We start from the raw sequence: 16949 nt of genomic DNA on the forward strand, positions 1-16949 counted from the left end.
CAAGCACTCGTACTAACCTTATTCCTTCATTCAATAGAGCAGGCCAGGAAACAAAACGCATTACAGAGGAAGAAGCGGAGAGACGGCATGGTGGGGAGGGGAGATAAGCGGGTGGCCAGCTTGCCCCTGTGTGCACGCAGAACACCTGTTTACTGCACAGGTGCAAGTGCACCGCACATGTGCAGGATTCCTGCCCGCCCCTGGTTTAAGGCATTTAGGATCCAGGTTATAAATTGTAGGAAGATGTGGACTCTGACTACAATTATGAATTGTAGATGAAAACTGAAGAAATTGCAAAAAAGGTGGGAATTTAAGGAAATGGGACGTGGATAAATTGAAAGAAGCAGAGGTTGTAGAGGGTTTCAGAGAGAGCATTAGGGAACGATTGAGGAGAACAGGGGAAAGAACTACAGTAGAACAAGAATGGGTAGCTTTGAGAGATGAAATAGTGAATGCAGCAGAGGATCAAGTAGATAAAAAGACGAAGGCCAGTAGAAATCCTTGGGTAACAGAAGAGATATGGAATTTAACTGATGAAAGGAGAAAATATAAAAACGCAGTAGATGAACCAGGCAAAAAGGAATACAAACGTCTCAAAAATGAGATCGTCAGGAAGTGCAAAATGGCTAAGCAGAGATGGGTAGAGGACAAATGTAAGGATATCTCTACATATATCGCTTGTGGTAAGAGAGATACTGCCTACAGGAAAATTAAAGAGACCTTGGGAGAAAAGAGAAGCACTTTTATGAATATCAAGAGCCCAGCTAGAAAACCAGTTCTAAGCAAAGAAGGGAAGGTGGAAGGATATAGAGGGTCTGTACAAGGGCGGTGTACTCGAGGGCAGTATTATTGAAATGGAAGAGGATACAGGTGAAGATGAAATGGGACATATGATACTGCGTGAAGAATTTGACAGTACACTGAAAGACCAAAGTCGAAAAAAAGCCCTGGGACTAGACAACATTCCATTAGAACTATTGATAGCCTCGGGAGAACCAGCCCAGAAAAAACTCTAGCGTCTAGTGAGAAAGATAAATGAGAGAGGTGAAATACCCTGATACTTTAAGAAGAATATCGTAACTCCAATCCCAAAGAAACATGGTTTTGAAAGGTGTGAAAATTACCGATCAATTTAATAAGACACGGCTGCAAAGTACTGACACAAATTCTTTACAGACGAATGGAAAAACTGGTAACAGCCGACCTTTAAGAAGATCAGTGTGGATTTCGTAGAAATGTTGGAACACGTGAGGCGATACTGACCCTACGACGTATCTTAGAAGATAGATTGAGGAAAGGCAAACCCACGTTTCTAGAATTTGTAGACTTAGAGAAAGCTTTTGACGATGTGGCTTAATTGTGACAAATGTCAGTAGTAAAAAACTGACGTCTTTTTTTGTTTGTCTAAACTAGGTTACCTAAATATGAGTAGGGTATCTATGTGGATTTCAGGAAAGACAACGTACTTCTCCTCTTCCCTCCTCCCCCGTAAGTTCAAAGGCAGCTGCCCCTCTTCCCCCTCTATCAGGGAAGTTGTGGACGAGACAAAAAGTTTCCCCTCGACCCATCCCCTCTCTACGCTAAAGACATTCCCGCCCCATCCCAACTTTCCTTTAACATACATGGTGGAATAATATACTTGCCGTAAGTGAAAAGCGTGGATATTCAAACAAAGAAAAATGGGAAAACCAGCCCACTTGTGTTAAACAGAGCTGGTGGAATACTCCAGAAATCGAAAGTGACCACTTGTGCAAAGCAGAAATAGCGGAAAACGTGGAATCTCCCAGACGGTCCATATGCATATGAAGGTTCTACGTTTTAAAACCATGTACCGCAACTAACCTACGAAGTTCTAGTGTTATTAAGAATTACCACCACCCTCAGGTCTGTGTGTTGAGTTTTAAACACTATGTCAATGAAATTTTTACTTCTTGCTGAAGCAGGAAACTTTGGCTTTTTTAAAGCACAGATCAGGGTCGTCTTATTCATTTTAATCATCATAATTTGATAGCAGAATGAAATGAATTGTGATACGAGGGTTGAATGAAAAGTAATGCCTCCACCTTCGTTAATTGGGTTTGGATGGGAATATTTTAATAAATAAAATGCAGGAATAATCCTTAGAATGTGCTCTTTAATTACCAATATTCACTTTTCCACATAATCACCAACCAACGATGAACAAGTTTTCTGAAGTCGACACTCTTTCTGTAACCACAGCCTCACAGTTCTCTCAGCGTCTTCATTAGACGCTTAATGATGTCCCTGCAGATCGTCTTTCATTATCAGGAAGAGATGGAAATCAGACGGTGCTAAATCTGGACGGTATGGAGGATATGGCTTTCATTTCATGAGTCAGCATCCGTGGTACCCATCGTGCTCAGATCTTCCGATAGCCAAGCAAAACAATAGTGTAACCTACACGTTCTTGTGAAATGCCGATTGTGCTTGCAATTTCTCTCTGAGTGATAAGACGATCGTCCCGAATCAATCTGTCACCATTTTGCTTGTGAAACTCGGTGGTTGCTGTCACAGGACTTCCAACTATTTGTTTGTCACGCAGGCCAGATATTCCCGCCTCAACATCGTTAAACTTACTCACCCAACGACGCACAGTCCTCACATCAACACAATCACCATAACTGCTTTAACTCTCTGATGAATCTCCTTAGGAGTGAAACGTTTTGCTGTCAAGAATTCAATGACTGCACGTTACTTAAATCGAATTGAACGACCGTCTGCGCAGTGTTCCATACGTTACACTGTAACAACACAGCCGTTCATTGCTAACGCTTCACGCCAACTGGAGCTGTAGAGAAGAGGCTACGGAACAAGCCATTACCTGCCGCATACCAATGCTGCCAACTGTTGGAGAGTTACGAAGGTGGAGGCATTACTATTCAGTCAACCCTCGTATAACCAGTTCAGTGTTAAAACCATCACGTCATGACACGGAAGGGGGGGGGGGGGGGCAACTGCATCACCAGCCTGGGAGCCGCATCTCCCCACAGTCACTCGCTCGACCACTACATGGGAAACTGATTTGATAACAGCGCAGCACAACTTCATGCTCCCGTACCCTGGCACTGAATGGCGTTCCGTGTATCCAGGTGGGATCTCGACTTGGTTGAGGTCCAGATTAAGAAATTTTTTCTCCGATAGAGTGGGGTAACGGTAGCGGTTCACACTAAGAATGAAACTGATGTTCGGCACGGAATATTAATAAAGTTGTATAAATAGCGAAATGAATTCAGTATTTTGAATAAGCAGCTACCCTATGGGACAATATAATATTATTAACTGTTTCCACATCAACTGTGATGATCCATCAAAAGTTTAACAACTTGAATGACCAAACACATAATGTACCTTTTATTTATCTACATGCCCTAACCAGACCATAATTAAAAATAGCTTCATATTAAATTACTTGTCTTATTGACTGACTAGGGTACAATTGCATGACATTTGGAGTCAACAGAAATAGCACATCTACACAACATACGTATGGCAGCATTTGCAGAACACTGTAGTGGCATTTAAGCAGCCCTGTTTTACGAGTGCTTACATTTGTATTGTCATTACCAACTTTGGTGTGTACTTTTGATCACAGCGGACACATTGCAAAACTTAGTCAAACAAAACATTTCAACACTCCTCCCCCTCCCCAGCAAATACACAGAACCTTAAATTTTAGCAGTTGAGTAAATAAGTGGTCATTCGGTATAGTCGGTTCCAAACTTTGGAATCGTTTTTTCACTAGATCGAATGTAACTATTCTTTATGAAGTAGATCCCAGTAGGAATGGAGGTGTATAAACAGATAGTTCCGTAAAGTTTGCAAAATGTCCTCGAATCTACCATTTCTTGTGAGTGGTCCAAAGTATGGCTACTTTTCATTAGCTTTCGTAGTAAATGCTGATGTTTGCTTTGTGTTCCTTAGTAACGTAAGTTTTTTAAAATTTCCTTTGTACCGCTTGCCCACACTTCTGCAACGCGTAGTTCTTTTTCGAATGCTTGCTTATAGTTTTTATTCATTGCAACTGTTTTTGTCAAATGTTCCAGTGTCTGTTTTTCCTTCTTCCATCATCAGTTTTCTTTTTCATATAACACATAAATTGCATTTAAAGAAATAATTTCTTTAATAGGAACTGGTGTAAGTCTGTTGTTCTTTTTTCCTTGTTTTCCTCTAGCTGTAAAGTAGTATATCTGTATATTACATATGCTGAAGTGTTAGTGATTTACAGGAAAACAACTACAAATGTAGGCTGACAGAACACACTTTAGTGTCTTTTCTCAGTCATGACTGTTTGGAACAAAAAAGCGATCCGTTTAGATTAAATGTTCTTAGATTATCGGTTGAATATCAAGGATTTTTAATTGTCAGTCGGAAGAGGACCGATGCATCCCTGCCATAATTTGAACTTGCATGAAGACCACCTAAACACACTAAAAGTGAATCTATAACAAATAGTTCTTCCAACAATAATGAGTAGTGCCTGTTTCAGGTCAGTAATGTCAGCCACATATAAGTTTCCACAAAATCCGCTCCAGACACATAGAACCTGTATTACTACTGCTCTATGACGCTTGCAGGTGTGCCAGATGCAACACAGAAATGGTGCAGTTCATATCTCCCGTACACTTCTACACTTGTTCGTTTCACAGACATTAATGTTAATATGGAATGCAACTATATTCCCATTTCCCTATCCATCCTTTCTTAAGGAATAATCCCAGACCATTCTGGGGTCAGTTAGTTGTTATATATTCTCTTGCTATTTCCATGTTCGCATGCTACTTCTATATTCTTACATAGTCTGTCGTTGTTGTCGTTAGTCTGATGATCAATTTTATGTAAAACTTCCTGGCAGACTAAAACTGTGAGCGCTTTCCCACGAAAGGCACAGATCCCGAGTTCGAGTCTCGACCCTGCACACAGTTTTAATGTGCCGAGAAGGTTCATATCAGCTCACACACCGCTGCAGAGTGAAAATTTCATTCTAGTCTGATGTAGCTTTATGCTAATCTTCATTTCTCCAAAACTGCTGCCTTTAAATCCTCTTCAGTCTGCTTACTGGCACAGTTTAATCGCCATATTGTTTCAATAAAACCGCCGAAACATTTCCTAATTCAATGCTAAATGAACCGTCCCTGCTCCATGTTTAATAACTCCAAACGTTCCTGCTTTAGCAATATATAAATCTCTGACTTACTCCTTAAAGCATAATGCACGTACTTGGAAACAGTGGTAATTTTTTTAAATAACTGACCACAGTAGTTCAATTGATCTAGATGGGTTTAAAACATAGAACCTACACACATAGGTAAGGCTGGAGAGATCTTTTTTAATTTCCCACCATTTTAATGTAGCACAAGTGGGCTACTTCGACCATTATGAATTTTGAGTGGGCTTGTGTCACCAATTTGGACTGGAGGGTTAAGGAAGAAGGGGTGGGGGTGACATTCACTTTGACTTTGTTGGGGGAATGAGGGAATTCCTGTGTCTGTCATCAAACTCTTCTCGGGTGGGGCAGGATGATGTTGTCCTTGACCTTGTGGGATATAGGGATAAGGGAATGGGTGAGCAGGTGAGGTTAATTCTACATCTGATCTGAAACCCCTTAATTATCCAACTAACTTGCTCTCTTTGATCACTTTATTCACAGCGATATGGTATTTTCTTTAATTTTGTCATCAAAAGACCAATAACTAAAACCAGCTAAAAATATCTACCACTGCCAAGTTAGTGAACTGCCACCCAGAAAGGGTAGGTTTGAAACCCGTCACCAAACATCCTGATCTCAGCTTCCCAGACCTTGCCCAAATCGCTTGAAAAGGATAATGTGATGATTTCTTTGAAAAAGCAACAGTTGACTGCCAATCCCATCACAGGACGTGCTTTATCTGTAATCATCTCACTCTCTTTCACATTTATGGTCAAGTATTATCATCATAGTTGGAAACGAGTTCTACAATGATTTACAACACTTACATACTTGGCAGCACGTATGACAATCCGACATGCGAAGGTTACTATATAAGTGATTGTTTTGGTCACCTAGCTAGATAGCATATTTTATGTCACATATATGTCGTATGTTTTACATACAGAGTTTTAGTTTCATGATGCAACAAAGCAAATGGAAGTAATTGTTTATCTCATATGCACGAAATTGCACTTCTCAAATTGAATAGCTTATTTTATGTCTGATTTCAGAGTTTTTCTTTATTGCATGAGAAATGACAGTAACTACAGATTTGACTCCTTAAACCAGGGCACTATATTTATGCAGTGCAAATACACTGGGGCCCAAAATTAAAGCAATAAACGGAAATTTTGCAAGGTTGCGTTTATTTTTCTAGAGAACAGTGTAACTAGGTAAAAGTAATGTAGAAACGACATGAAGAATATAGACTGTAAACGACTTCAACATGCGTAACGGTAGACAAAAATGGTCTTCATTTATTCAACTTAATGGTTTTGCACACAAGTTCTGACAACTAATTGATGTACTCCGTATGGGGTGTTACCATCTTAAGGAGCAATACAGGCCTGAAAACAACTGGGCACGCAGTGAATGATGTCATAAATTTCATGGAGAGGCAATAACGCTTATTCTTGCTACGAAGCTGCCCGCAAGTCTTGGAGATTGATTGATGGATGCTGACGTGATGCAACCCCTCTCCCCAGTGCATGCTAGACATGTTCTATGGGATTCCAGTTGAGAGAGCGAGCAGAGCCATGGCATGAGTGCAACATCTTCAGTTTCCAAGAAAACATCACCTACCTGTGCTCTATGGGATTGAGCACTGGCGTCCATCAGTACAAACTCTGGGCGCACAGCATCTCACAACAACCGACCATGAGGTCTCAGTATCGCGTCACAATAAGAGTCAGTAGTTAAACCTTATCATTTCACCCGTACAATTTCATGGAGTTGTTCGAGTGGTCAACATAATTATTGACAACACCAGTAGACATCCTACTCGATATCGGTCTATTCAACCCAACATTTGGGTACCGACATCGTGTTACACATTCCTTCCAGTTACGAATCTAGCGAGAATCACTCTCAACATCAAATCGAGACCATTCTGTGAAAAGAACATTGTTCGACCGTCGGGATGGTATGTTGACGATTCCACTCTACATCTTCCCTTCAGTAAAAACACGTTAGAGGTAAACGAACAGCAGGTCTCTGACAAAGACCACTCTGCCAAAGGCTTCTGCCATCGTTTGCCTCGATGAAACACGGCCAGTGGACACTGCGAGGTCAAAAAATGGTTCAAATTGCTTTGAGCACTATGGGACTTAACATCTGAGGTCATCAGTCCCCTAGAATTTAGAACTGCTCAAGCGTAACTAACCAAGCCCGAGGCAGGATTCGAACCTACGACAGTATCAGTCGCGAGGTTCCGGACTGAAGCGCCTAGAACCGCTCGGTCACAGAGGTCGGCGCTGCTAGGACAGATGAGAGTTCCTGTCCAGTACAAAGATGGTACCGTCGTATCCTTACAGTCAAATAACGGTCTTCTGTTTCTGATGATCACGTGGTCAGCCCTGCCTCAGTCTTCGGAACACAGTTTCGGTCTCTATAAACTATCACCACAGCTGAGAAACAACACGACGATTCAGATTAAGCCATCAGGGCACATTAGTTTTCGACTGTCCTGCTTACTCCGGTAAGCGTCTTATCTGCCATACTGCGCCGTCTGTGACTGTATACACAGCGTCTATGGATGTGGGACTACCCGGCCAATACTAGTACGTTTAACAGGTGCCCTGATGTCTTCGTTGGCGTGATTGTTCACTGACCGAAATGCCATCTTCCATCCAGAACATGGTCGTACTGACATCTGTTGACAGTTCCTATGATTATATCGTGAATCAGACTCAAGACGGGGAAGTAGCGATTTGTTGCTTTAATTTTGAACGCCATTGTATATTTTCACAAGCTGTGCACAACTCCACTGTACGCCATATATAAAAATTCTATCTGGAATATAGATTAGTCCCTTAGTAACTGTAAATAAATGTTTGCACGAAAGTTTTTCAAATTCGTCAAAACATTAAAATAAACGCCTTATCACAAAGCTTAAAGTAATTAATTTTCAATTTCGTGGCCACCACTATGGAAACTGAACTCATTCTCTCGTTCACGATAAACACTGCTTAGTGCGCGATGATAACTTTATACTGCAAGCATGACATATAACAAGATACAGAAGATCGACAACCGTAAATACGGTAACTATTCAGTACAGATGCCTTCATAGTCCGACATGATTCCGTGCGCTTGTAGTGGCGAAGTGTATTGTGTTGTCACCACAATATCATTTTACAAACCAGCAATTTCATGCCTTGAGTACCTTGACATTATTTAAATAATGAGAGGAAAGACATGAAAAGACCGTCTTACAGAGGTATTATACACTGAAGACCCAAGGAAGCTGGCACACCTCCCTAATATCATGGAGGAACCACGCGAGCACGCAGAGGTTCCGCAACACGAAATGGTGAGGACCCCACTAATGTCTGCAGTAGAGTTTGGGACCAGTTGAAGCTTTTAAATTCAGAACAGTCATCCCGGAGCCACTCTGTAGCATTTCTGGACCGGTGGGATGTCGCATTGTCTTACAGGTATTGCCCACGTCCGTTGGAATGCAGAGTGGACATGAATGGATGCAGGTTATCAGACAAGATGCTTACGCACGTGTCACCTGCTCGAGCAGTATCTAGACGTATCGGGTGTCCCATACCATTCCAACTTCACACCCCGCACACCACTACCGGAGACTCCACCAGCTTCAACAGTCCCCTTCTGACTTGGGTCCATAGATTCATGAAGTTGACTCCATACCCGTACGCGTCCATCTGCACGATACAATTTGGAACGAGACTCATCCGACCAGGCAACATGTTTCAGACATCAACAGTCCAGTGTCGGTGTTGACGGGCCCAGGGGAGGGATCAAGCTCTGTGTTGTGCCTTCGGCACCGAAAGCCCATGTCTATGATACTTCGTTCAATGGTTCGCACGCTGACACATGTTGATGGCCCGGCAGTGAAATCTACAGCGATTTTCAAAAGGGGTACACTTCTGTCACATTGAACGAGGCTCTTCAGTCGACGTTCGTCCCGTTTTTGCAGGACCTTTTTCTGGTGGCAATGATGTCGGTCAACTGGTGTTTTACCAGTTTCCTGATATTCACAGTACACTGGTGAAATGGTCGTAAGGAAAGATCCCCACTTCATCGCTACCTTCGTGATGCTGTGTCTCATCGATTTTCCGACGACTATAACACCACGTCGTTCAAACTCACTTAAATCTTGATAACCTGCCATTGCAGCAGCTGTAACCGATCTAACAGTTGTGTCACTTGCTGTCTTATACAGTCGTCGCCGAGTGCAGCGCCCTATTCTGCCTGCTTACATATCTCTATACTTGAATGCGTATTCGAATACCAGTTTCTTCGGCGCTGCAGTGTATGCATAAATATATAAGCATCCCCCCCAAACTCTAAATGAATTATGGTAGTCAAAATTAACGAAAAGTAAGTATAATGCAGGACAGGTAAATGTAAATGTGAAGAAAAGTTGTAAAAAATTAGAATCTTATTGCTAGAAAGTTGTTGATATGTCACAATATCGTGTGTAAATTAATTTTATGTACGTTATGACCAGAAAAAGCTACAATAGGCCGCTCCGGTTCTTCAATTACTCTGGGACATGGCTTATGGGAACTATAACATGTGAAAATCAGTTCACTTTATTATGTGGATATAAAATGAGTTACGTAACTTTATACAGTCCAAAGATACAGGAGAGTGTCGAATATGTACAAAAGTCTTTGAATCAATACAGCATCATTTGACTCTCAAATTATATACTCTTCTCTTTAAATACAACTTCGACATTTACGAAAAGTAAAGTTCCATCTGGGACTTGAGTAGAACTGGTCTAGTAGAATTAGAGATGATGTTAACTGCTCCATTGGAAGTCACAAACTGTGGCAGAGTGAGTCCATCCTTAGCTCTATGTCGACCACCGTGCGATGGCCGTGTGGTGCTGAAGGAGACGACGTGTCTCCTGGAACGACCTCCACTCGTCGTTGTAGAAATTAATGTCTGTGGTATCTACTAGCTCTGACAACTTAGGTTCAACACTGCTATCTTTCAACTTGGAACAAGCAGTCTGAATTAGCTAAACGTCAGCAGGCTTACAACTTAGGTTTAACACTGCTATCTTTCAACTTGGAGCAAGCAGTCTGAATTAGCTAAACGTTCAGCAGGCTTACAACCTGCAGTGACAATATCACCTAACTATGAGCATTTTTATCTATTTGCGGCATAATGCGTAGTCAATTAAATCTCGGTCAAGTAGCCACGCAAACACTGCATCTTCGACTAATATTTCGGCTGTGTATCGTCTGGCTATCCTCAGAACGAGTCGAGAAACTGACAACAAGGTGCCTATCGTGGCATTATAAGCTCCACTGCGGCTCTACTGCGTCCGCTGGTTACAGATGCTGGTCGGTGGCTAAGAGGCACTCCTACACACGCGCCACCTGTGGTGAAAGCGTTCAGATATTCGATTTGCTTATCGATGTATATTTGGCGGCGGTAACACCTTCACGACTTACCTGGTAGTTAAGTACACGAAGATTGCAATTCCATCCCTTATGCAAATTAAAACCATCATCCCTATGTACTGAGTTGAAGGTTAATCTAATGTGATACTAAGTGTCGGCTTCATGCTTCAACTAGTAACTATCTTCCCAATTCTAGCAGCTGCAAACACTGCTGTCATAAGCCCTCATCTATGTATTTCTTCCTGACAGAAACGGGGTCCTTCTGCGGTACTCATCTTCATCAGTCCTATCTATCCTTAGGGACAGAGAATGAAACGTTAAGAAGGAAGAAAATGTAAAACGAAGAAAGTAGCGTGCATGAGAATTTTCGACAACTGCTGACAGTTGTATAGTTAAGTTCTAAATATATCGAACTCCATTTGAGAATTTCTCCAACATTATACAATGATATTGGCGGCTAATTTAAAATATCAAATTAATGAACCTGAAAATTCCTCCTTAATACATAACGGTTGATAAACAGCTTGCTGTTGTTCAACAACATATTAACTCAGCTGGTGTAGTGGTGCAATTTCGATATGGCTGTAATATGTCTGTGTCCCAGAGTCAACGGTTTTACTGTTTTGAAGCATATTGACCTTGCGTTGCCTATGTGCTGTACAGCGGAGGTCAATTTTAACATTTACTTATAATAACATATACGAGGTATTTTGACAAGGGTGAATTGATAGTGAGGTTAGTGTAACTGTAATTCTGCGTAGAACTGTTTTGCTAAAATTAGTCCATATTTTTGACTAGGAATGATCTCTTCATTGCGCTTGTAGTTAGCAGCAACTTGCATATGCATGTGCGGGACGTACGGTTGTAATGACATTATCTTGGGCAGAACTTTTATTATCTGAGGGAGCATCTACCGGAAACCCTCCAGGCTTTATTTAGAATTAAAGCTGTATTCGACATTAAAGAATCTTTACTTACTTATTTACTAAAATTCATTTCGTACAGTAAATGTATCCTGCTCGTCGAGCGAGCGGTTGTGTATGATTGTTAAGTATGGAGTTAATGCATCAGCGTACTCTGAAAGTAACTTAATTGGTATACAATCTGGACCAGAAGACTTAATTTTATTTAGTGATTTAAGTTGCTTCACTAGTTAGAGTATATTTTAGAGTATTTTATTCCTATCGCACAGAGAAGGTATTGACTCTTGCTATCGACATTATTTCTTTGAATTTAAGCCTTATATCTTCCACACCTACATTGTTAATTTGGAAATAGCTAAGACTGATTCTCAGGAAGGGGTCGAATAAATTTTCACGTATATGATGTTTTGGATTAGTATGGAGAATTTGAGGGTTAAAACATTCAGTCTCATATCGACAACCCTGTGTTCACTAATCCCTGTATGCATTTAAAACTTCGTTATTAGCTCAAGATTATTTGCTTCAAAGAACTCAAGTGTGTTTCCACAGCCGTTTAGTGCTAACAATAAATATTGTTTTGTGGATGGTGTATGTGTATTGTCGTCCGTAGGTTGAATCATCCGCTTTAAATTATGATCCCAACTGTAAGCCAAGGAGCAATGTCTGCAATTTCCGACATTAATGTCTTAGCGGACAACAATATGGATGATATTTAATGGACATCTATGTGCGATTGGAATGCGGCAGAATCGTGTGTGTTAAGTGTCACCACAAATTTCACACCATGTTCAGTTACATGAAACATGTATTGCTAATAAGTCCAATGACACTGTATTGAAGAAACGAAAGATACAGTGCTGTGTGTTAATTAATAACAGCTTCTTACTGAACGTGGACTTGATTAAAAGGTAACTGAAGTTATGTGGCCTATTTATGTACTGTCTTAATAGACATTTATCATACGCATAGTTGACTGGCAAGAAATTACCGTTACGTTGCTACAAGTAACAATCAAGCAGAACGTTGATCACGTCTCCCAATCACCGTCGTCATCTATATTCGTATCAAGGACTCATCAAATTGATAAAAGTTATATCACTACTGCTGTGCGCGATTGAATTGTAAGATCACAGTTGTGAGAACACAAACTTCAGAAGTCTCGTCTAATTAGTGGACAGGAAACCAATTACCGTTACGTTGCTACAAGTATCAATCAAGCAGAACGTAGAACATCTCTCCCAGTCACCGTGATCATGTATATTCGTATCAAGGACTCATCAAGAAGATAAAGGCTAAATCACTCCTGCTGTGCGTGACTGAATAATATGATCACAACTGCGAAAAAATAATAACGTCGTAAGTCGCCCGAAATTATTTTGGCCGTTATCAGGATGATGATGCCGCACAAACGATACACGAAGAACTTCGACCCCATCTACGGCCGCTCTGGCAGTCACAGCTTCCACAATGCAGCGCCTGGCCATCTTCCTCGTGTTCCTGCTGAGCTCTGCTCTAGCTCTGCTAACTCCGGCCAGGCAGTGGAGCAAGGGTAGTGGCCGCATCATTGGAGGATCCTCTGCCAACATAGCCAAACTACCCGTGGCAACTGCCTTTTGAATTATTTATCATTACAGCATTACTTGTCAGTGGTGAGGAATATTTTGTTCTGTCCCTACGACTATAACAATGTACCTCAGATTAGAGTGACAGTTGATGTATTCTGGACGAAAGGTGTTCAGTTTTCCATTCGGTGAATTAGAGGTGCTTTATTTCTGGTTTCCACAAATTAAATGAGTGAAACCGGTAAGTGGTCTTGTGAAAAGACAATGGTTCAATACATGGTGTCCCTTTCTCAAGTCTCTGTTGTACTCAATTTCCTAGTCTCAACTAAACTTTCGATACTATTTCTGTAATGGAGCCTCGAGAAAGTAACGTGCATTAAGGAGGTTGTCTGGATCTATAGTTACGGAAGCAGCAGAAAAACAAAGTTAAACTTACTAAACGATTAGCTCATCACGTGTGTCACAATTTTTTAAGCAAGACATTCTTTCTAAACGACGTATCTATAATAGGAAGCATCTAGATCTACTTTAGTATAAACTCCACGTGCCGCCTTATGGTACAGCGTTCTTAGGGAACTGATTGTGGGAATGCGATTATAATGGAAGAAGTTGGAGAAACCGTTATGGCAATATATGGGCTTGGTAGTTGCAATTAGGACGAGAAAGGTTACCTGAGTTGTGCAATAAACTTTAGCTCATGATAGTGTATGCTACTTTCAGTTAGATTACTTCATGATCAGGCACATGGAATGTATTCGATTTGAGGATGATGAGGTGTTATTGGCAGACAGCGAAAGTACTGTAATCGGAATATGAAAAAATTGAATAACCATCTGTGAAGAAATCGGAGTGAAGATTAAGAAAGAAAAGACAAAATGTATGATAATAAGTTAAGGCGAAATAAGAACTAAAAAGCTATAATAGGAAAACATAGACCAAGCTGGGGCTTTCAAATATCTGGAAAGCACAATTACAGCAGACACGCGAATTAATAATGAGGCGAAAACGCATACAGAGGAATTTAAAATGAACAAGAGGGTCCTATGCTGGTGTATGCACAGGGAACTGAAGAAGGGACTAACGTAGTGATTTATATGGAGCGTGGCACTATAAGGAGCTAAGACATGGACACGGAGGGAAGAGAAATTTGGTGGAAGATGTAAAGGAAAAACTGAGTAGACAGAGTGAAAATTGACAATGTGGGAAGAGAGAAAAAAAATAAGGATGGTAAGAAGAAGAAACACAATTGTCTTTGCGATATTTTCTCATGATTGGGGTTCATAGTAAAGTAGTATTCAACATCATACTCGCCGTTGCCTGTAGAAATTATTTATTTCACTATTGCAGTTTCGGCCTTTGGGCCATTTTCAGGTAGTACTACGAACAGTTTTGCTTCGTCATATGTCAGACTTTAAAACTGATGTGTGTATACTGCCGCAGGATTAAAAAACTGACATGATGGTGAAGCAAAATAATTTGCAGTACCACTTAATAATGGCCCAAAGCCCGAAATGAATAATTTCTGCAGTCAGTGGAGAATATGTTGTCCTTCATAAAATTGTCGTGGACATTGCTGAGAACGGATAGTTTACTGATGGATGTTATGGAAAAAACGATGAATAGAAGAAGAAGAAGAATAGCATGCGGAAGGTGCGAGATGATGGATAGTACCAGAGTAGAAAACAATTATCAGAAAACGAAGAGGGTAACAACTGACAGAGCTTGAAGGAGAGCTCATTTGAACACCTGTCGTTGGGCAAAATACTGACGATGATGGTTGCATAACCCTGAAAACTGCACATTCCTCCTTCGACATTCTCTAACATTTGAACAGGGACACTGTACTTCTGAAACAGTTAATGATTACAATCATGCATGCTAACTGTGTACTGGATAATTTTGAGCTAAAACAGCGATTAACCCTTCCTCCCCTGTCGTGTAATGCCGCCTTCTGATTACACTCAGAATGGTATTTTAACACACTCATATTCAGTTGCCACACGTTAACTAACAGAAGGCACGTCGCTCGATGTAGCACATGTCCATTTTTTTTTAATTTTATTTTCAGGTGTCCGGATCTCTGCTGGGTTCGAACGCACAGGCAGTGGGCCTCGCCAGTGACAACTACGACCCACCAGGTGGTCTCGCCGTGACGGTGACTGGCTGGGGAGCCACGTACACAGACGGACCGTCCGCCAACAGTCTGCTCAAGGTGGTCATCAGCATCTTGGACCGCAACACGTGCAGAAACACCTTCGCCAACATCAACACTGTGACCGACCGCATGGTGTGCGCCGGCCAGGCCGGAAAGAGCGTCTGCAGCGGAGACTCTGGTGGTCCGCTGGTCAGCGGAAGCACCCAGGTGGGCATCGTCTCCTGGGGCAGCACAGTGTGCGAGGCCACTCCCGGTGTCTTCGCCAACGTCGGCAACCTGCGTTCCTGGATCCGATCTGCATCTGGCGTGTAAGCACTCTGAGCTGTCTACTGTCCTGGGTTCCATCACTGGAATATGTAATCCGAACAAAATGACTATGTGCAATTAATGTGGCCTTTTAAATAAAGAATCTGAGAAACGCAAGCGTTTCCTTGTTTTATTTGTTTTAGCGTAATTCTTTCGTTCTGTAGGACGTATTGCCAACTGGAGACAACACACTGAGGACGAGGTACGCGAATTACGGACAATTGTCTATGGAAAACTTCTTCATCTACGCGTTAATAAATGAACGGGAAATAAATTAATCTTTCGGCGAGTTTATAGTGCTGAGGTATTCTTTTTTTGTGTTGTGTGACAACTGATTACAGATATTAACGTCAGAAAGTAGCTAATCTTTCAGTTTCTCTCATTTGTAAGCATGCTTTTATGAATGTTTCTTGGCAGACCGATAAAGGCAACTTCATTAGAGCGCCAATCTCGACATTTGTGCAGGGGGGGCAGTACCATATGAGAAAACCAGACATGCCTCATTGTTCATGTCTAATCTAATGTTCGTCAGTAAGCTTTATAGTGATAAAAGTAATAGTCAGATGTGGAGGACAATCAACCTGGTAGAGCGTTCCGACATTAAAACGATACAGATGTCGTCAAAAGAAACAAATAACCGTAGTAAGTTGCTCAAGAACCCTGGCAGCCGAACTGCCTTGTGATATGCCGAGTCACAACTATTTATCTGACTAGTGCGCCGGTTCTGGCCCTGCAGCCATCACAACATGTGTAAAGACTAGCGAAACAGAGCATGTCTAAAGAGATTTTCGAGTTCAAATTATCAGCATGCGCTCTGTGTATCGCTGCTTATTTACGATCTGATAATGTCTGTTAAGCCGAAAACAATTGTCTTCCTAATTAAAATGTTACTGCTTGATAATTATTCAGGAACGATTGACATTTGCTCAGTAACAACTGACAATTGCTACGAAACTTACAATTAGTATGGAGTTCCCGATCAATCATAGTAAAGGGAAATGTCGAGAGCGAGACGTGTTAACTGCAGCCAAGCTTTTGCACAAATACATAATATGTGAAACATTACTGCTCTTTATTATATGGATATAAAATGAGTTACGCTACTTTATACAGTTAATCGCCACAGGAGAGTGTCAAATACGTACAACAGTCTTTGAATCAATACAGCATCATTTGATTCTCAAACTTATAAACTCTTTTCTTTAATTACAAGTTGGACATTTACGAAAAGTAAAGTTCCTTCTGGGACTTCAGTAGAACTGGTCTAGTAGAATTAGAGATGATGTTAACTTAAAACTAATTACACCTAACTAACCTAAGGAGATCACACACATCCATGCCCGAGGAAGGATTCGAACCTGCCACCGTAGCGACTATAGCTTCTAGAACCGTGTAAGGCACGTATCGGAT

At 41.2% G+C, this 16949-nt stretch overlaps 1 protein-coding gene across 1 annotated transcript in view; it reads left to right on the plus strand.

Annotated features, from left to right (window-relative positions):
- Nucleotides 1–15545, plus strand: part of LOC126101426 (trypsin-7-like) — a 56805-nt gene extending 41260 nt beyond the window's left edge. The window contains exon 2 of the mRNA XM_049912086.1: nucleotides 15147–15545. Within this exon, the coding sequence (XP_049768043.1) occupies nucleotides 15147–15545 (399 nt within the window). The remainder of the gene's footprint in view (nucleotides 1–15146) is intronic.
- Nucleotides 15546–16949: the final 1404 nt, after the last annotated feature.

Source organism: Schistocerca cancellata, chromosome 9, assembly GCF_023864275.1.
Source record: "Schistocerca cancellata isolate TAMUIC-IGC-003103 chromosome 9, iqSchCanc2.1, whole genome shotgun sequence".
Classification (NCBI taxonomy): Eukaryota; Metazoa; Arthropoda; class Insecta; order Orthoptera; family Acrididae; genus Schistocerca; species Schistocerca cancellata.